Genomic DNA, 21341 nt, shown 5'->3' with positions numbered 1-21341 from the left:
TTTACACTGAACATAATGTATACCCACAGCCTAGATTCTATCTGCATTTTACTCTACTGCTTTGTATGATTTACATTTTTAGTGTTTCTCTCATCTCATCAGCCCACTAAATAGAAACTTGGAAGTTGAATATTTTTTAGCAGTATTCATCATTAAATATGAGCAAAACTATCCCCATACTAATTTTTTGGATTATCATCACAATGGAAATACACAAATAATTCTTCTAGTGAATTCACAGACAGAAGAAACTGATATAATTCAGTGTCCTATTTCGAGGTTAGATTTTCATAAATTCAGAAAGGATGAGACCATCTACATAAGCCCCACTGGTATCCTTTGGGGTGGTACAAGTTTCTGTTATGTGCCTAGGGTCTTAATTTGGCATATTTATGTAGCACGAGATAGAAATAACTATAAGTAGAGAAAAAAGTTACTGCTCTGATGCTTCTGTGAGCATTTACTTAAATCTGTTGTGTGATTTAAAAAGTTTTTATTCATTTCCTTTTCTCTTTTTTTCCTCCTAAAGTTGTTCTGGAAATTATTTAATTCAATTCAGTTTAGTTCAGTTCACTTCAAGTCAAACCTTTATTGAAAGCCTGTTTGGACCAAGTATTGGGCTAGACTGCTGTCTCTCATCAGGAGAAAGGGAATGATTTTATCCCCCAGGGGACATTTGGCGCTCTCTCTCTCTCTCTCTCTCTCTCTCTCTCTCTCTCTCTATATATATATATATATATATATACACATACACAGTTTTGACTGTCATGACTGTGGGGATGTGTGTCAGAGGGTCTTGAAGACCACTTCCAGTTACTATGATTTGCCAGGAGGGCTCCATGATTCAGCATATAATTGTACTAATGTCTGTGACTTATTACGGCAAAAGGATGCACAGCACAGTCAGAGAGGTAGAAGGCACATGGGGTGAATCTGGAGAAACCAGGCACAAGCCTTCAAGTGCCCTCTTCCAGTGCAGTGCACAGGATGTGCTCAGTTCCCTCAGCAGCAAGCTGTGACAACAACTTGTGAAATGCTGTCAACTAAGGGAGCTCGTCAGACTTAGCGCCCAGGGCCTTTCTTAGGAGCTGATTGCATAGGCTGTCTCTGCCTGGCACGTGCCAAACTTCCAGACTCCCAGAAGGAAAGCATGTGTTCAGCATAAACCACATTTGTTTGTGCAGTTTGGATATAGTGAGCCACTCTTATCAGTTCCAGGGATGATGGGAACCCTCTCCAAATCCAAGTTTCCAGATGACAGCCAAAGACCAAACTTATAAGCAAGCCTTTCTAAGGAGAACACTCAGGCCTGCTATGTTAATTCTTCTCTGCATAGGGCAGGGCAGCCCCCAACATCAAGAATTACTGGGTGCAAATGTCAGCAGCGCTGGGGTTGAGAAACCCTGGGTGAGGCAGAGAGTGACATGTGAGGACTGGTTTGCTAGCACTGCTCAGCTGCTGTGGGCCTCTGTCTTCAGTGCACTTTTCTTGAGACCACTTGAACCAAACTCTCTTTTTATTGTTTAATCCCTCTCATATAATCTAGCTCTTTTATATTGGTTTAGGACTCTTAATCCCCTTCAGGTTTAATCCAGGGAAGAAAACTGAAAATAAAAGCTTTAAGTGAAAATAAAACAAAGGAGAAAAACCACTCCAAACAGTAAAACTCATTTTCAAATAATTAGTTTCAGAGATTTAGATACATCAATATATAATTAGTTTCAGAGATTTTATATTGGTGGTATTTTTCCTAGTAATTTAGTGTCTCTAATTTTTATGTATAACTCAGCTGGAATTAATATCTTTAACTAGATCCTTTGAAAAGGTGTCAGTTAATTTCTAAAGTTCTGTGGTTCAATAACCTGATAGGAGTGTCCAGTTTATCTTCAGGGTAGCACCGAAAGGTAAGGCTGCGCTGAGCATGAACCTCCCTCTGCTGGCCGGTAGATGGATTTCTGCAACTTGGCTTGGGCCCGTGCTGTCCATTTCGGTGCCAGCTTGCAGTCTGGTCATGCACTTGTGGTGTTAACTTTTATATAAGAGCATCTCCTACCACCACCCCTCCCTGCCCCCGAAAACCAAGACAAAAAAAAATTAAAAAGTAAAGACAGGTTCAGACTCATCATCCTGCCAGGGACGTGGGAGAAGGCAGGGTGGGCCATCTCATGGCAGTGTTTTGGGTTTGTTGATCCTTGTGAGAGTTGCTGTTTAAGGGAATTCCCACATCTCTTGTGGGCTATACAGAACAGTGAGAGCTTTGCTTTTATTTTTGTTTTAAATCTCTGTCAGCATTTGTTCAATGGGAAGTAGATGATTGTTGCTATTGATAGCTGCTTCTCACAGCTGTTTTGGCCTCAGCTGGAATTCTTGTCATTTTCCTCCTAAAATGAACTAAATTGGGAGTTTACAACTGTTACTATTGAGGGAGACTTCAAGTTCTCAGCATGGTTTTGCTTAAACTTAGATATCAGCACTGCTGGGAGGAGACATGAAAGCCACAGCTAGTCATTTTAGTCTTTAAAAGAAAAACAAATCCACCTTAAAATTTAGTTGGTTTAAAACTAAAATGAGCATACTCCTTCAACCATCTGCCAGGTCAGGGACAGCCAGCATGCAAGCAAGGGACACATTTTTAGACTTGTTCACATCTACACATTTATGTTGAAAATGGAGTAGCAGTAGAGCGGGGATCCAGTGATCCTGGTAACTGAATGTCTAAAGTAGAACTTTATTTCTCATCAGTGAAATCTAACCCAGAGTCTTTCTTAAGAGTTTTCTTTGAGCACCACACATTAACATCTGTATTTATTTCTATATCTGTACAGATAGATGTCTATCTATTTATGCATATTGAAAATGATGCATTCATCTCAGTATCTCCAGTTCCATCCAACACTGCAGGGGCATTCTGGTTTTCTCTCTTTCCATATTTGTAACTCCCTTCTCTGACTCCTAGAAATCTGGCTCTCATTATCCTCAGCATCTTTGCTTATTTGATCAACCCTCTTATATTCATCAAACTTCTGTTGCCCCCCTGCCCCCACATTGCACAGAGGCCTTCCCCACCCCTCCTCATCCCTGCTCAGACTCTGACCCCCTACATTTTGCTGCCCTGCACCCTCCCAGCACAGATGCCTTTCGCACACTTCTTGGGTTCTAGCGCTGGGGTGATGCTATCATTACCATCATTCTCCCCACAACTTGGGCACCCTTCTCAGCCTGCCCAGGCTCTAACACTCTCTTCTGAGCTGCCCAGATGCCCTCCTAACCTCACTTGGTCTCCAGCATCCCCATAACTCTTCCCCCAGCACAGAAGCCTTCCTTTCCCTTCTGGGGCTCTGATACCCTGCGCCAGGCTACCTTACTACTCTTCTCTTAAGCAGAAGCTCCCACCCCACTAGGGCTTGAACATTCCACATGCGCCTTCTTCCCCACCCGACCATGCAGAAATGCCCTCTGGGACTCCAATACTCTATGCCCTTCTGCCTGGACATCCTCTTCACTCCTCTTGGATGCCCACCTGTTTATTCTTTTTCTGGAGAGGGTAGAGCACTAGTTTTGTGCTATCAGCTCTACTTAAAGAGAAAGGCTCCAGAAACATCCATGAGATCCTTCAAAGAACCAGGGTCTTATGGTTTGGAAAGACCTTTAAAGACCATTTAGCTCTTAACTTGATGCATGACTTTTCAGTAACTTTTTACTGAAAAAGTTTCTGATTTATATTGAAAAATCACCAACTTACAAGACAGTCCATTTCATTTTTGAATAGCTTTAATTATTAAGGAAGTTTCCCTGCTTGTCTTGTGGGTTTGACTATAAATTTTCCTCTTGTTTAAACGGGTAAGTTTGATTACAGAAGTAATTTGAGCAAAGATGGTGTTTACTCTGAGATGAACTGCGGGTGCTCCCTATATGTGATCTCGCCATCACTAAGTCATCCTCTGAAAATTAATACTTTTACAAAAGAAAAATTATTGAGGCTCAGGGCTTGGAGTAGAACTCAAAAGCCTGTTTCAGTGTCTAGAAAGAATACTTTTGGCTATAAATATTGAACATATTGCTCAATAAATTGTAATTTAGGAGGAAATGGGCCAGGAAAAAGGAACCAGTCTGTACAGCTGATCCAAACCATCTCCCTGCTGGGTTGCTGTTGTATACCTTTCTTATCCCCACTTACCGTCATCCTGGCCTCTGGCTCTCACCTACCTTGTGGCGCAGCTCCATTAAGTAGAACTTTCTGCAGTAAGGACGTGGTCAACATTTGTGCTGTCAGGCAGCCCCCAGCCACATATGGCTATTTGAGCACTGGAAATGGGCCTAGTGTGACTGACAAACTGAACTTTTAATTTTATTTACTTTTAATTAGTTTAATTTAAATGGCCTCAGGTAGCTAGTTGCTATTAGCGAAGTTCTAGGGAGTCTGCTGGTTCCTTTTTTTCTTAATTGTGATGTGTTAAGTGCCTTTTGCTCTTAGTTAGGCCAAAACCAGAATTGATCCTGAGGATGTAAAAGCAGTCTAGCTGTGGTATAGGTTGCTCTTTTCTCTGGGTTCATATGACTAGTCTAGCTGGCTAGGCAGGTGTTCACCTTCACTCATTGCTTTATGTGATTTGGGCCTGAAGCTTAATCCTCTATAAAAGAAGATGACCTTCTCAGTTAGAGTATAATTATTGAGTGAGATGCTCCCCAGCTAGAACTTCCAAACAAGTCTGAGTAACTAAGGAAAAGTAACAATTACCATTCTCTCTTCAAAGCCAAAAACAACAACAACAAAAAATGGATGGGTTCGCAAACTCTAGGTTGCGTGGTGGCGTTGCCTGTGAGAGATACGTAGCCCTAGTATTTTCCCTGGGCTGTACCAGTTTGAGCTGGATTTCAGTGTGTGCTGCTTCTAGGCCTAATGAGTGTTTCATTTCTTCCTGGAACATGCTTTCTGTGATTCTTCTCTTTGACTCTGATTCCTTGTGGTCCCTCAGCCTAAACAGGTTGAGTATCCCTTATCCAAAATGCTCGGGACCAGAAGTGTTTTGGACTCCTGATTTTTTCAGATTTTGGAGTATTTGCATTATACACTTGGTTGAGCATTCCAAATCCAGAAATCTAAAATGTTTCAATGAGCATTTCTTTTGAGCATCATGTTGGCATCCAGAAAGCTTTGGATTTTGGAGCATTTTGGATTTCAGATTTTCAGATTTGATATGCTCAACCTGTATAGCCTTTATGTTCTGTACCCTCTCTGTCTTGTTTGAGTCTTGTCTTCCAGGAGGGAATTACTTCCCATCTGGTCTCTCCAAAATCTTCCCCTTGACTTCAGACTTACTAACTTTATGTTTCCATATCTGTCTCTTGTGGAGATCTGCATGGCACTAGACCCTTGGAGATCTTTCTTCCCTGTTTTCTTTTACACATCCTTGCCATCCAGATGTTAAGACTGGAGATTCTATGCTTCCATGAAGATCGTTTTTTCTACTTCTTGTTTTCAACTACCAATTCTGTCTCCCTCCCATTTATGAGGCCTTGATGATGGGGACTTTCCCTATAGCCTCTCCATTGCACAGGGATGCTGTTCGACAGCCAGGAGCAGCCCTTTCCAGAGCCCTTCGGTTGCCTGCCAGTGCTTCCCATCAAGCTTCCCTCTTTCCCCATTTGAAGAATGCAGCCAGCTTCTAGTCCCTTTCAGATCAGGGACTCAGATGTAACTAAGACAACACTTTGATGTTCCTTCCAAATTATCAGTTTCTCTCCTACACGCGCACACACACACACACTCGCACACACATAATTTATAGCATGTGCTCTCAGCTTAGCATATTATAAGCATTTCCTCACAATATCAAGAACTATTCCCAAATAAGATTTGTTATGATTGCATAATATTTCAGTGTGTGAATGAATCATATCTTACTTTCTCACAATATATAATATTTTAAATATTTACTAATACTACAGAAGATAATTTAAAAAATCAGTGGAGGTGAAGACTGGTAAGGAAACACTGTCGTAAGTTTAATATCAAAGTTTGTCTTACCTTGACTAACATACCAGCTGCAATTTTCCAATCACCTGTTTTTTCGCTTGTAGTCCACGGCAATACTTCCTCCTGTCATCTCAGGTGGGTCTCCATCCCGAATACAGAGAGGACCTAGAAGCCCTCCAGGTCAAACATGGAGAGTCAGTGTTAGTACTCGATAAATGCACCAACCTCTCAGAGGGTGTCCTTTCTGTCCGTAAGCGCTGCCACAAGCACCAGGTCTTCGATTACCCACAGGTGCTACAGGTGAGTGTCATTCATTACCTCTCGCAAGGCTCAGTAGAGTTTGCTTACATGGGTTAAAATTGAGCCGAGCAAACCTGAGTTGTTTTCAACATGCAACTAGAATTACCCAAGGGGAAGAAAACATAGCATTGCTCTTTACTGGACATGTAGACCTTCAGGTACTTGGATGTCTGGTGTCTTGTGTTCGTGCAAAGCTGTTTGGCCTTTGAGAGTCCATACTCCTTTCAGATAGTCATTATACTTCAAAAACACAAGTCTCATAGATTCGCAGACAAGCCACATGGACAAAGCAGGCAAATGTATCTTGCTTTTACCCCCGTATTCATAAGGCAGTCCAGAGAAATTTTCTTCTTTGAGGTGGCAACTTGCATCCCTTGACCATACTGGCCTACAGAGCCACAGTGAACTTTCCCTGGGAGTGGAGGGGTTTAGGGGTTGTTTTGATCGTTTTGCTATTTGGAGTTCTTGCCACCTTTAGCATCTCCTGTCAGTAGCATGTCCTTTATTTACATAGTGGGAATGGCTGTACTTCCATAACCATAGGGAAAGCAGTCCCTTTGGGGATGTTTTATATGTAGGATATTTGACATTCCAAGGGTATGGTGGCTAGGAAATGAGAAATTGAGCTTTGTTCACTTAAATACTTAAAATGGACACAGGTTAGCTCAAGGAGAAACACAAAGGAGCTGGTGTGATTTTTTTTTTTTTAAATCTCCAGAGAGCTTGCCCATACTGGGATTATAAAAATACATTCAAAAAGTGCTGCACTCCTCCTGGAATGTCTGGCTGGTAACAGTGGTGATGAGGGCAGGAGTATTTATAGTAACCTTTGTCTAGACAGGAAAAATGGTTATCAGCACGTGTGTCCACATCTGGATGCCGACTCTTGAGGTCAGGGGAGCTTTCCACCTGTACCTCCGGGCACCATGATGACTTCTCTTCCTCTCCTCTTGCTGCTTTTCTCATTTATCCCCAGAGGTGTTTGGAATATCGAATTCCTTTATTTCTTTTTCTGAACTTTCCTTTTCTCTAGCTTTAAAGATTAGTTTTTGGTTTTTTTAAAAAATCTTTTTCCCTCCTTCTTAAGAGGCAAAAACTGGGAGAAACAGAATGTTAGGTAGTTAAGGTCTCTGTATTTTGGTTTACCTATTGCAGCTGTTTTTTCTGTGGTACATCTCTCCTTTTCCCAAGTATTCCCCACATTGAGGGGGTTTGAGGGAGTGAATGAGGAAGAAATTTTTCATTAGATTTTTTTTTATAGAACATATTAGTCTTAATATCTTTTCAAAGGCATTGAATTCGTGAAATGAATATCTTCTATATAAAAAGCACACTGTTAGATGCTATGGGGGGTAGAAAGATGAAAAGAGATTTGATACCTTCCCTTTAGGGGGTCTTCTAGAAAGCCTGAAATTCCCGGACAAAATAATTCCATTACAAGGTAGGCTGAGGTAAGTACTGTAAGAGATGTCAGACAGTGTGCCGTGGTGTGTTTACATAGTACACTAGGGCCTAAAGAGACACATTTGCAGGAAGTCACGTTGTTAGCTGTCTAGGGGAAGACTTTGACATTGACCTTGAACATTTTCAGAAGGCCAACAGTGGTGGCATTGAAGCAATACTGAAGAGTAGAAATATTAATACAAAACATTGCAGCCATTTAAACTTTTCAAGTTTTACAGGTGTGAGCTGTTGTCTTTTGGCATTTTTGTGTCAAGATGCCTCAGTATTGCTTGGCATCAACCCTTGTAGAAACTTTGTGGTCTATAAGGATCAAAGTTAGTGGATCAGCAAAACTAGTTTGTAATCTCCTGCCTCTTTGTGTTCCTGCAGGAGGCTACTTTCTGTGTGGTCCTTCGTGGAGCTCGGCTGGGCCAGGCAGTATTAAGCGATGTGTTACAAGCTGGCTGTGTCCCGGTTGTCATTGCAGACTCCTATATTTTGCCTTTCTCTGAAGTTCTTGACTGGAAGAGGTGGGTAGTACCTTCTAGTAAACTCTACACTAGTGGTTCTGCGTGTATTATAAATAAAATCTCAGGTCATTGTAATGTATACCCTGGTTCAAGAACTACTACAGATAGTTTTTCTCTACTTTCCATTAGGAGAGTTAGTACACTGGCCTAGAGCAGTTCACAAACCGAGGCCAGTTTGCAGGCTGGCTGTTTTTGTAAGTCAAGTTTTATTGAAACACAGCCGTGTCCCTTCCTTTACGTATAGTCTGGCTGTTATTGTGTCACATTGGTGGAGTTAAGTAATTGCAACAGAAATTGGATGACATACAGGGCTTAAAATATCACTATCTGGCCTTTCATCATAGGGGTCCCCAACACCCGGGCTGTGGCCTGTTTGGAGCCGGGCTGCACAGCAGGAGGTGACCAGCGGGCCAGTGAACATTACCATCTGAGCCTCGCCTCCTGTCAGATCAGTGGTGGCATTAAATTATCATAGGAGCGTGGACCCTACTGTGAATTGTGCACACAAGGGATCTAGGTTGCGCTCTCCTTATGAGAATTTAACTAATGCCTGATGATCTGAGGTGGAACAGTTTCATCCCCAAACGATTCCCTGCCAAACCTAGTCTGTGGAAAAATTGTCTTCCACAAAACCAGTCCTTGGTGCTGAAAAGTTGGGGACCGCTGCTTTTCAGAAAATGGTTACCAACCTCTAGCCTAGACCAGTGTTCAACTTTGACTACAGAGTAGACTCACCTGGAGAGCTTAAAAAAAAAATGCCTTGCCTAATTCTTGGGGATTCTGAATGTTAAAGCTCCCAGGTAATTCTGATTTGTAGTCAAGAGTTGAGAACCACTGGTCTAGAGTCTATCGAATTTGCATAATGTTGTAGATGGTGGTGGAGAGCCTCATGTAGATGAAAGCTTAGAGACATTCCCAGTGTACAGATGGACCCAGTTCCATTCTACTGGGTGTTCACCATTTATATTGCAATAAACAGAATAGCCCTCTATTCTCATGCTTCACTTTCCCAAGATTTTGCAGGATGAAGGTTGTTGAAAATTAATTCCATTCATATCTATCTCTCAGTCTTTTCCTTGCCTCAAATGCTTACTGGTTTTTTCCTCTCCCAACTTTTTTGGTATTTCTGTCCAAATCTGATCACCACAGGTATTTGAACAACTTGAATAGCTCTAGTTTATTCATTCATTCATTTATTCATTCATCTCACATTGATTGGAAACCCTCTTGTGAGTAACACAGAGTCTCTGTTTCCAAGGAAGCTAGGATCTAGTGAGAGAAGACAAACTGATGATAATGTTTTGTGGTAAATGTCATAGCAGCTGTATGCACAGGGGACAATGGAAACCCAGAAGAGAGGAGGGAGCCTAACTCAGCTTGAAAGAGGAGAGCATGTAGTTATTCTTCATGTCTTAGAGAAGTGATGAGCCACTTCCAGAATTTATCTCCCAATGAAAGCATCCATTAAGTACCTTTTATTTACCAGGTACTGTCTTAAGTATAGGGAGACAAATACAATCAAGGCCAAACCTTTTCTCAGGGACACTCATAGTGTAGTGGTAGAAGACAGAGGAGTAAATCAGCAGTTACCAAATCCTGTGATGAGACAGCTGTGACTGGATGGGATGCCAGGAGGAGGGGGAGACACACACCATCATTGGCAGTGGGATTGGTGAGGGCTTCACAGAGGCGGTAACTCTAAGCTGAGTCCAAAAGGGTATCTCTATGAGAATCTAGATCTGCTTGGGTAGTGCTAATTATGGATTTAAAGTCAGAAGGCCTAGGTTGAGATAACCAGCTCTCTCACTGGCTGGCTTTTTGATCTTGGCAAATGACTTAATCTTTTTTGAGTCTCAGTTCTCCCATCTGTATAGTGGAAATCATTTACTTACTTAACAAATGTTTATCAAATGCTAACTGTGTGCAAGGCAGTAATATACCAGGTGCTGAGGATACGCTGGTGAGTGGAGCCAGGCACACTTTCCGTCCTAATGGACTAGCCTAGTTGGCAGAAGTGAGGTTTAGAGTTTAATCATTAATGTATACAAATGTAATTACAAACTCTGCTAAATGTCGTGAAGGAAAAGTGATTGTTGAGTCCTCTCTTTCTCTTACCCACCACATCTAATCTGTCAGCAAACCCTGTGGGCTCTACCCTCTCATCCCCGTCATCAAGTCTTCCCTCATCTGCATCTCTTGCCTGGCTTTTGCAGTGTTCTCCAGTTGTTCTCTCTGCTCCTGTCCTTGCTTTCCTGTAGTTTATTCTAACACTTTAGATAGAATGATCCTGTTGGAACATGATTAGGTTATATCATGCTTTTGCCCAAAACCCTCTCATGGCTTCCCATCTCAGAAAAAAAGCACAAGTCTTTCAGTGGCCTACAAGGTCCTATACTCTTTGCTGTGACTCTGTCTGTCCCATTTCTTCTTTCCTGGTGTTATTCTCTGCCTTCTTTACTCTGCTCCAGCCACAATAGCCTCCTTGCTGTTCCTGGAACTTGCCCACCATACTGCTTCTTCAGGGCTGTTTGCTTGTTAGACTTTTTGCCTGGAAGCATTCTTCTGGCCTGCTTACTCTCTTGCCTTCCTTGTCTAATTAATTCACTGTTGGGTTAGCACATAATAGGGCTTCCATAAATATATGCCAGATAAATGAATAGATTTGCATAGATAGCTAAAGGAGAAAAGTATTTGTTAATTTAGAAAGGGAATAAAGGAAGAGTGTACTAGGTGGTTGGGATTTCACATGCAAAGGCCCTGTGGTAGGGCAGAGCATGGGGTGTTCAAGTGACTGAAATAATACCAGTGTGGCTAGAGCACACTAGTGGAGTGGAGGCAGGATGAAAGATTAATGGAGTAGGGAGTGGGAGGTAAAACAATGGAGCTGTAAGAGAACTCCTTTGAGAAGTTCAGCGAGGAAGGGAGGGGAAAGAGACAATACTTACTGGAAGGGATGTGGGGCTGAAGGAGGTTTGGGATGTTGTTTCTGCTTGTGAAATGAAACACGACTGTGTGTAGAAATGCTTTCTGTGAAGGGCTGTGTGTATGTAAACTGTTTTGCTGTTGTCTCCAGAGCATCTGTGGTTGTACCAGAAGAAAAGATGTCAGATGTGTACAGTATTTTGCAGAGCATCCCCCAAAGACAGATTGAAGAAATGCAGAGACAGGTAAGAGGCCAAGTCCAAGCAGCCCTCTTGGGGAGGTGACATGGGTGGTACTGAAATGGTGGCCTTGACTGGATACAGAGGGACAGGAGCTGAATGCCTGAGTGGGGTTTACTTCCTCCACTAGATCAACTAGCCAAACTTAAACGATAGGAAATTAGTGTTAGGTGAGTTGCGTCAAATAAGGTTTGAAATAATAACTCTCAGAGAACTCTGCAGAGGTAAGCCTACTGCAATTTTAGGGTCTTACCATAGCAGATGCAAAGCTGAAGCTCTTTGGAGGGTTTGTAGTCACAGCAGGTGATAGTCGTAGTGACTAAGACAGCCATGGAAGCTGGACCATTTCAGGGCAATACTTCTGTGTAGCTCTTGACCATGATACTATTGCTGCACAAACTAGCCCAGGTTCCGAGTTCAGTCATCCTTTGTAATTAGGGAATCCTCCCCTCTCTTCTGGAACATTTGCCATTTTCCTGCCTCTCTTTCCAAATTTCTTTTCTACCTTCTGCCACCCCATTCCCTAGGCTGCTCTCTGACTGTCTCATACTCCAGTTGATGTCCCACTGAGTCCTGCTTCCCTTTCTTTCTCCTGAAGGACATTTAATTGGGTTTAAATATCAAGCAAGGTGAAAAAGTTAAGAAGACTATCCCAAAAATTTTTAATGGACTTTTAAAAAGGTTTAATCTTTGTCAAAATCACCGACGTGGGAGAAGAGCAGGAAAAGAGGCTTGGCAGATTCTCAGCAGTAAGTGCGTAACTGGCCCACGCAACCCCTTGCTGTTAGTTCGGCACCCCCACCCTCAGGCAGAGAGCCTGCATTTGGCCTTGTCCCAAGAACAGGCCACAGGATTCTGTCTGGATGGGGGCAGTGCATCTGCCTGGCTGTGTGGGGAGGGGATCTGAGGTTCTGACTGTTACTTAAAGTTTCATTCTGTCCTGCTGCTTGAACCCCACTCTTCCCCTGACTTGGGGCTCTGCAGTGTGACTCAAGTTTTTCTCAGCTGATTTAGGAGGCAGCTGTCTTGAGTCTATAGCATCAGTTACCACTTCTTCCTCTACTTTTCAGCTTCCACATTCTGATGCTGTTATCTTGTCTTTCATTCTCTTTATCTTAGGGGATACATACCTTAATTTAGAAAATTCCCCTTAATTGTCATTTTAGAGTTTTAGGAGAGTGAGGTTAGTGATGTGTTCAGTCCACCCTCTTTATTATGATGGTGAACTTCTTATCAACACAGATTAAGTCTGTAGGTTCTTACCTCAGATTGCCTGGCTTGGGTGTCAGCTCTATGGGTTACAAACTCTGTACCCTTAGGTAAGGATCTGCCTTCTCTGGGCCTCAGTGACCTCATCTGTGCAATATTTTGGCATTCTAGTCTGAACGCAAATCGCAGGTTAGTTTTAGCTTCCCTGCAGTTTATTTATAGCATCTTCATGTTCGTTTTAAGTTTCTGGGTTTCCCAGTTGTTATTTAACCACTGATTTCATCTAAGTTTTAGTGAATCAGAAAATCAGTCCGGAGATCTCTAGATTTTTTATCTAAACCTGTGGTTCCTAAAACTTGTGTAGAAGAAAATGCTCCTTGAGGAGTCATAATGTTTGTGCATTTTGTGTTACCTTTTCTTTCCCCGCCGAGAGGTCTCACTCTGTAGTCCAGGCTGGAGTGCAGTGGCATGATCTCAGCTCACTGCAACCTCTGCCACCAGGGTTCTAGTGATTCTCCTGCCTCAGCCTCCCGAGTAGCTGGGACTACAGTCACATGCCACCATGCCCGGCTAATTTTGGTACTTTCAGTAGAGACAGGATTTCACCATGTTGGCCAGGCTGGTCGAACTCCTGATCCCAAGTGATCCACCCGCCTCGGCTTCCCAAAGTGCTGGGATTATAGGCGTGAGCCACCACACCTGGCCCACTTTGTGTTACTTTTTATGGAATCTTGATTTATTAATAAAACTAAATATAGAATTATATGCTAAAGCAGAGACTGTTTTATACTAGAATCTAGTCTAGAAAGGTTAAGAAAAAACTGGGGAGGTTAAAGTGCACAAATTCTATCCAGTTTCTTCTCCACCCCTCCACCCTGAAGCTGTGAAAGAGAATCATTTGGTTTTTGGAGTGGCGTCTACTGCCAGCTCACAGAGTACTGTTGCCCATGGGAGGGTGGTGTGGGAACCGCAGGTCTGAGATAAGCTTGGTCGTTTTCAGTATTGGCTCAGAATCATAGAACAGTTGAGAAGGAATGAATGCTGGTCATTTAAAACAGTGTACTTTTGGGTTATTTGGGTTCAAAGAGACACACTCAGAGTCAAAAGACTTGGGTTTGATCCCTGGCTCTGTCCCTTTGATTGCATGACCATGGTAAGTCCCCAAGCTCCCTAGGCTTCCATTTCCTCATTTATGAAATGAAGGGGTTGGCTAAATAATCTCTCATGTTCCATGTGGCTGTTAAAAAACTCTATGAAATGCTTGTCCCTACCAAGAACATTACTCTCCTTGACAACATTAATAATTTAGTGGTCATCTCTTCTCCCCTTGAACAGCTCTAGTCACAAGGGCCACTTGCCTCCTCTGGTGGTGAACAGTCCACTATGCCAGCTTAAAAAGAAAGGTGGTCTTGGCACTTTCCCGGCCCCCTTTCTAACTCTCTTTTCCACTTTCTGATGGCCTCTTTCCCTGTGCTGCTTTCGGACCGTCTAAAGCTCTCCACTGTGGCGACTCACTAGTCCCACTCCCCTTTCTCTGAGTAATCCATGTTCCCAAAATGACCTCTTTTCTTCTCCTAACCCCACATTTCTAGAGTGGGCTGATCTCAATTAGATATGAGATTATCTGGTTAAAGTAATTTCCAGTTAGGTATAAAGGATGACTAGGTTTCTTCAACTACTACTAGATTCCAATAGCACCCCTCCCCTCAGTTGTGATCACCAAAAATGCCTCTAGAACATTGCTTGCCAATTGTCCCCTTTGGGGTTGGGGGTGGAGGGCAAGCAAAATTGCCTTAATTGAGAACCACTGTTCTCTATAGATAGTTAATGTCTCATCTCTCTAAAATTAGAGTTATTTGGTTCTATAACAAAATATACTGTTTCCAAAACATTCTTGTCATTTTGCTTTCTGTTTACCTTCCATTGATTTAACCTGACCTTGGCAGGAGTAATTAAAAAAATGGTAGAACAGCTGATTCTGAAAAGTTCTTATACCTTAGTGAATTCTCTTTAGGGAGGTCACAGGTGGGTCTTTTTGCAAGACAGGCATCCACTTTTAGGGGAGAGCCTATTGTATCAGTAGTTGATACCTTGGAGCCCCTAGATGATGTGTCAGAATGAACTGAGGGTGAGGAACAGAGTCTGATTTGCTTGCCGAGAAACTCCGAACTAGTTTAATGGAGCTGCATTGGACAGTTGTAGCCAGCAGAGGTCTCCATCCACTTTTAATTAACTCATTTTCCCTCTGAGTATTTAAATCTTTCCAAGAAATCCTAAATGCCATGAGCCACTCTGGTGCTTCACACTGACATCTTCCTGATAGCTGCTCTCTAGAGACCGTTTCTTTCAGATGAAGAAGAAATAGTGCTTAGCACAGGATTTTACTCTCCCTAGATGCAATAGAGCTAAAGTTTCTGATTTGGCCCCAGAAATGTGGGGTAGGGTCTTGGTGAGGAAGGTATTGGAGCAACATTTTGCAGCTTAGAGTTTAGGATCAGAAAGGCTACAATCTGACAGATGTCTAAAGTGGTGAAAGTCCTTGTTGTGACGGGAATTCGTGTGTACCAAGGGAGAAAGTCATACTGCCTGACGGAGAAAGGAAATTAAATTCCCTTAGATGTGATAGTAGCAGCCAAAAAGTTAACTACAGGGCTAGAGCCTAATGTAAGTAACAGTTATAGTTAGACTAAGACTTTTGAAAAAAAGTACAACCTGTGTCTCTGGTGTCTATTCCTGAAGGCCACCAGTGAGCAGTGCTGCCGCACGTGGCAATGGGCAGACTACTGGGGGCTTATAGGGCTTTTTGTGGGGAAGTTAAAAAACAGTTCCTTAAGTCAGTAGAAGACAGTAGTTGTAACAGTATAAAGCTGACTTCTCAGTTGGTCTTTTATTGTCCTATGAGCTAATGATTAACTAGTTAATTTATTGAATCCCTAATTTTTTTTTTTGGTGGGGGGAGAGATTATAGGAGATAATAAAAAAATCTTTGATCCCCATTCACAAAGGGCTTGTGTTGGGGATATATGGGTATAAGCATAAAGAAAGTTGAGAAGATGATGCCGATTTTTCTAGGTACATTATGGGTCATTAAGGGTCTGAAATGGAAGAGAGAAAGTTGGGGCTAAAGCTGTCAGGATGAATTTATTGGAGATGTAGAATCTGAGGTAGGCCTTGAGATGGGAGTTCCATCAGCCATCTTTCTTATGTTGGAAGGCAGGCAGAAGTATGCAGCTAAATATTTTTCTGTAGTCAAATGGAACATTCATATTCCCAGTCTCCCCTGAATCACAAAGAAAAAGTACACAATCTGGGGTCTCAGAAGGCTGGATAGGCACTAGACTGTATCGTTAGAAATGTTTGTATGGATAGGGAGGAAGGTGTAAATGGATCCCCAGTTTATCTGTTGAGTAGAATTTCCAAACATTCTTTTATTGGTCAGTGGCTCCACCAGCAGTGACCTCTAACCTCAGCCACACTAGGAGGTGGAAGTTAGGAGCCTGCCTTGCCTTTGAACTCTTCTTTGTACTCAATTGACTAGAAGCCTTTGAGGTGGCAGAAACATTCAGCATCTTCTTTTCTCTCTAGCCTTTAACACTTGGGGTACATTAAAATACCAGTTTCTTTTCAGTCTATTACACTGATCCATCTCAATGTGCCTTCATATTTTTCTATTAAGCATACCAAATATTGGTGCTGCAGAGAAGTACTTGAAGATGTAGTGGGCTGATTAGGAAAAAGACAAAACAATTTTATTTAAGAAAATAAAACCTCTAGACTATAGTTGGGCCTAGTAGTGATCAAGAAGAGGGTAGAAGAGGCCACAGAACAGTAAATGTGTACATACACTGAAGTTCCTGTACTTTATAGGAGAGCCCCTGTGAGGGGCCTCTTATTTTATCCTACTTGCATACAATTTCAACACATTTGAATTATTTGGTTTTCATAGCCATAGTAGTTTGGAAGAGATACATTTAAAGTGAAGAAAGACTACTAACAGTGAAGGTATCTGAGATGGGTTATCTGCTAATCTGGTATGAATAAAGAGGATGGAAACACTTTTTTTTTTTTTTTTTTTGAGACAGGCTTGTTGTGTCACCCAGGCTGGAGTGCAGTGGTGCGATCTCAGCTCACTGCAACCTCTGCCTCCTGGGTTCAAGTGAGTCTCGTGCCTCAGCCTCCCAAGAATCTGGGATTATAGGCATACGCCACCACACCCAGCTAATTTTTGTATTTTTGGTAGAGATGGGGTTTTGCCATGTTGGCCAGGCTGGTCTCGAACTCTGGCCTCAAGCAATCAGCCCTCCTCAGCCTCCCAAAGTGCTGGGATTACAGGCATGAGCCACTGCGCTGGGTGGAAAAGCTATTTTTAATAAAAAAGAATGCTCAGCATATTGAATGTAAGGACAGCCAGCTTTTCAGGTTTCACTGTATCCTGGATATATCATTATAAGATGGCAGAATTCCTCAATTCAGAGAAGTACATCTTTATTTTTCATATTTTGAATTTCTGACATCCAAATAAGTCTTATCATCAATTTGAACATCAAATGTAGTTTCTATTTCTTCCCACAAAACTGTTATTAATGAGGCATCTTAAAATTGAGGGAATACAGAAATTACTATTCATGGTGATGCCCCTGAATCTTTAAGCTAAGTTTAATTTTGTTTAGCATATATGTTTTTAAGATATTTGATCTTGTGTAATATGTTTTATAAAGTTTTCTGTTTAAAATGTTTGTTTTTATTTTTAAAAATTGTTATTTGCTTAAAAGTGTAAACCCTCAGATGTCTAGAAACCTTAGCAACCCAGACTGATGTACTGAGGGTTCCCTGTGCTGCTGGCCGGTCTGTTATGTCCATGACAGTTATATAGCTGTCTGTGTCAATTTCTCCCTCATTTCCCACCCCCAGTGTACACCAGTTTACAAAGCAGACTCAACAGAGTGGTAAGCTAGGCCATTAGAAGAGTAATCTGAATTTTTTTATGTGAAGAAACTGAGGATAAAGAGACGTAAAGTAATCCTCCCAAGACCACACAGCATGTGAGGGACAGACAAGCAGCACACTCTGTTCTGCTGCCTACAACTTCATTCAAACCACAGAGCTGTGTGGCCTGGATTGAGGGTAAAAATCAGGATGAGCTTCCCAACAATTCAAGCTAAGTACTTATTGAATGGTCTTCCTTGAAAAAGTGGTTGCTTGAGACATTTAGGACTGGACACAGCCCTGGAAATATATTATGAGGAATGTGGAAAAGGTTTCACTCTAATTTCCAGTATCGGTATTATAATGTCTACCATTCTTATCCACCCTGCACCGCCACTGTGAAATTGAGGATTTTAAAAAGTATACATAAACTGGACTCTTGGGGCTTTTTAAAAAATGCCAAATATTCCCTGCCCCTTCTCCTCCCCTCTCCAGTCCTGACATGCCACTCCAAGCTGTGCTTCGTGGTCTCTGCTGTTGTACTTGCCCTTAGACAGTTACTGGCTGCTTCCCTTAAACAGTGCACATTGACCTGATCCCTGGAGTTCTTCCTGTGAAGTAGACAACCATGGTTCTGATACAGAGGGAGGCTCTTTGGCCAATGGGAGAGCCTTGGTAATGGGTGTAATCATTTTGTGGGATATTTTAAATTTCACAGTTTTTTTTTTTCAGTAGCACTCTATATTCTGTTGGAATTTTCCTATGTATGTATATCCCTATTGTGAAGGAAAGCGGTCAACGTGTATTGTTTAAAGCAGCATAAAATAAGGCCTCATTTAATTGAAATTCTTAAGGAAGACCATTTTTATGTGTTTAACTGTTTTTTTCAACTTTGTTATTAAGAAGCTTGTTGATAAAAGACTTTTACCAAGTATCTGATGGGAAGCCAAGAAAAGCATTTTAATAGAACTGTCTCAGATTTACAATGCACTAGGGCCTGTAAATAAATTTTCCTGTCTTTAAGGTTTGGACTGATTTGCAGTTGTTTTGTATAGCTTCTGAGATCTAAATCCTCACAGTCCAGATGGAGAGACCATAAAGTTACTTTCCCTGGCAGCCTTGGTCTGTCTTGTCTGTGGGCAAATACAATTGAGTAGTATGTGGATCTTAGTCTGTATAGGTCACTCGTTTTACTGTGATGCCAGTTTTAATTGGTTTGGTGACTTTTCCAAGAGCAGCTCACCAAAGCATTCTTTAAATTTCGGAGAATTAGGGTCCCTAATTTCATAATGCAAATCTAAATTCTCACAGTCTAGATGGAGAGACCATAAAGCTACTTTCCCTGGTAGCCTTGGTCTGTCTTGTCTGTAGGCAAATACAGTTGAGTAGTATGTGGAACTTAGACTGTATAGTATAGTCACTCATCTTATTGTGATACCAGTTTTAATTGGTTTGGTGACTTTTCTAAGAGTAGCTCACCTAAGCATTCTTTAAATTTAGGAGAATTAGTGTCCTTAATTTCATAATGCAAATCAGTTAAATAAATATGGATTAAGGACTTGCTTTGTTCCTAGTATTGTATTGGCATATTGAGGGTGGGCACAGATCCTGTCTTTAAGAAAGGCCCTCAGGTTGCTAGAAAGAGAACTTTCAGTAATACATAAATTATAAGGCCAGGAGTGCTGTGTACTCAGTTATGCTAAGGAGAGCCAGGAATGACCTCAAGATCAGAGTGGATCAGAAGGTGAAAAGAATCTTCACAACTGGATAGCTTCAGATAGAGAGGGTGAACATCAGGGCACTGACTTCCACCAGGAGGTTCTGTGGAGAGACTAGTAGGTAAGAGGAGCATCTGGTGGCACAGGCACAGGAGGCAGGGGAGAGCTTTGAATACCAGCAACAAAGAACTTGGTTGAGAACTGAAGGGAAGGACGGTAACTAACAAGCGGAAGGTAATGAAAAGATTTGTGAGGCAAGGAGAAAGCAGTGAACATAATTGAAGAGATTTAGGAAAGAAATCAAAGAGCTGGAAGGGACCTTAGAAATTATTCAACCCATTCCTTGTATTTTACAAGTGACAAGTAAGCCCTAAAGTTGGAGTAATCTTGAGAATGAATTGTTAGGCCTAGTCTACAGCTGGAACCTAGGTCTCCTGACTCCCAGCCTGGTGATTTGTTTTTTTTTTTCATGGTGTACTGCAGTATTTTCCAAACTGAAGGTAATGATTCATTAACAGATCATGAAGTCAATTCAGTGGGTCACGACTGGCATTTTTTTAAATGAAATATAATAGGAAACTATTAGAGAGCTTTATACATAGTAAGGGTAAATATTTCCTGTAACTTTTGTTCCAGTAGTGAGTTGTTGCATAAAATGTATTTGTGTATTTCTTACTGTGGGTCCCAGTCCAGAAAGTTTGAGGAAAGTTGGTACTGGAAAGCCCCGTGGGCCTGTGAGTTGGAGAGACTTGAATTTGAATCCTACTCTGCCGGGTGTGTACCAGTTTTGTAGCTTCTGTTTTCTTATCTATAACCTGGAGGTAATAATAGTATGGTTTAAATGAGATCATTGACTCAAAGCATGTAGATTCTGGCCCCCAACTCTGTGCTGACAGTCATTTGGGAGAGCTCCTCCTGGGGCAGCATTTAAGTATTAGAAGGAGCCTCCAAGGAATGCAGAGTGGTCTTAAAGAACCACAGTAAGTTACAACTACTGATGTATTATGCATTTGCTTCTGGGCTTAGAAACTCGAAAGAGAATTTATTCCTGTGGGTTCTGGTGTACATTTTACATCTTGGCATGGAAGAGGCTTACTTCTGTCTCTCTCTCTCTTTTTTTTTTTTTTTTTTTTTGCGTGTGTGTGTGAGGATCAGAATGACTTGTAGGGAGATAAAAATCAGTGACTGTTTAGCTGACCTTTTGTTTTGTTTTTTTTTTAATTCACTGGCACATTTGGATAAAATATTATTGCTTTCTTTCTCCTTTCCAATGGAAAAAAAAATGGTACTGAGCCTTTTCCCCCTTCTAATCTTTTCTTTGCCTGATCATAATTTTATCCATTTTTTAATTTAAAAAACTTATAGAGGAAAGTTAGAATCAGAATAGATGTTTGAGTGGTAAACAGCTGAGGAGCTACAGTCTAGTAAGTATAAACTAAAAATAAAGGACATTTTTATGTGAATTTAGGAGGACTGGTCACATACCTTTTAGAAATAGCTGTTCACATCCTGCAGAAAGGAGAATGAGTTCTGATGTCTGATTTTCATGGTGCCCTCTGCCTCTTCATTTTTCCTCTTCTCCCCATTTTGCTGCCTCTGCCTCCCTTCCCCCATTTCTTTCTAGCGAACTCCATCCCATATTGGAAATCCCGCTGGAGAAGGGGAGACGAGCTTCATCTCCCACATGATTTGGGCCAGGGGCTAAAGCACTCCCATAAATCTGCGGCCCATTTTAATGCCACGTTAAAACAGTGTGAGCGGCTGGTTTCCGTGGCCCCTGCCCTTTTCTTTATGGGCTTCTTTGGCTCTTCTTTATAAAGAGGCCCTGTGGAGTCATTTTAAAGTCCTTATCAGTTTGCTGACAGCTATATGGGCCTTTCTGCTGAGTCCAGGAGCTCAGGCAGGCGTGTGAAACTTCTGATATTAAAATTGAAGAAAAATGCCAGGCAGAAGGGATTGGGTGGTGGGGCCGTGATGCAGAGGTGAAAGACTAGCAAGATAATTAACCTTTGCAGGTCCAGAACCTCGCCGTTGGCCACTGGTAGGGGCAGGGCAGGAAGGGTTAGGCAAAAGAGGG

At 41.8% G+C, this 21341-nt stretch overlaps 1 protein-coding gene across 7 annotated transcripts in view; it reads left to right on the top strand.

Moving 5' to 3' along the window:
- The window catches only part of EXT2 (exostosin glycosyltransferase 2), a 157809-nt gene that overhangs the window by 25231 nt on the left and 111237 nt on the right, over positions 1-21341 (top strand). For 4 of the 7 annotated variants that reach the window (XM_054524455.2, XM_002821850.5, XM_054524456.2 and 1 more), the window contains 3 exons: positions 6082-6277; positions 8111-8250; positions 11324-11417. In XM_054524455.2, the coding sequence (XP_054380430.1) occupies positions 6082-6277; positions 8111-8250; positions 11324-11417 (430 nt within the window). The remainder of the gene's footprint in view (positions 1-6081; positions 6278-8110; positions 8251-11323; positions 11418-21341) is intronic. The other 3 variants (XM_063728464.1, XM_063728463.1, XM_054524457.2) reach the window with 1 other exon arrangement.

The sequence above is a fragment of the Pongo abelii genome, chromosome 9, assembly GCF_028885655.2.
Source record: "Pongo abelii isolate AG06213 chromosome 9, NHGRI_mPonAbe1-v2.0_pri, whole genome shotgun sequence".
NCBI classification, from domain to species: Eukaryota; Metazoa; Chordata; class Mammalia; order Primates; family Hominidae; genus Pongo; species Pongo abelii.
This window is presented reverse-complemented; position numbering and strand designations above follow the sequence as displayed.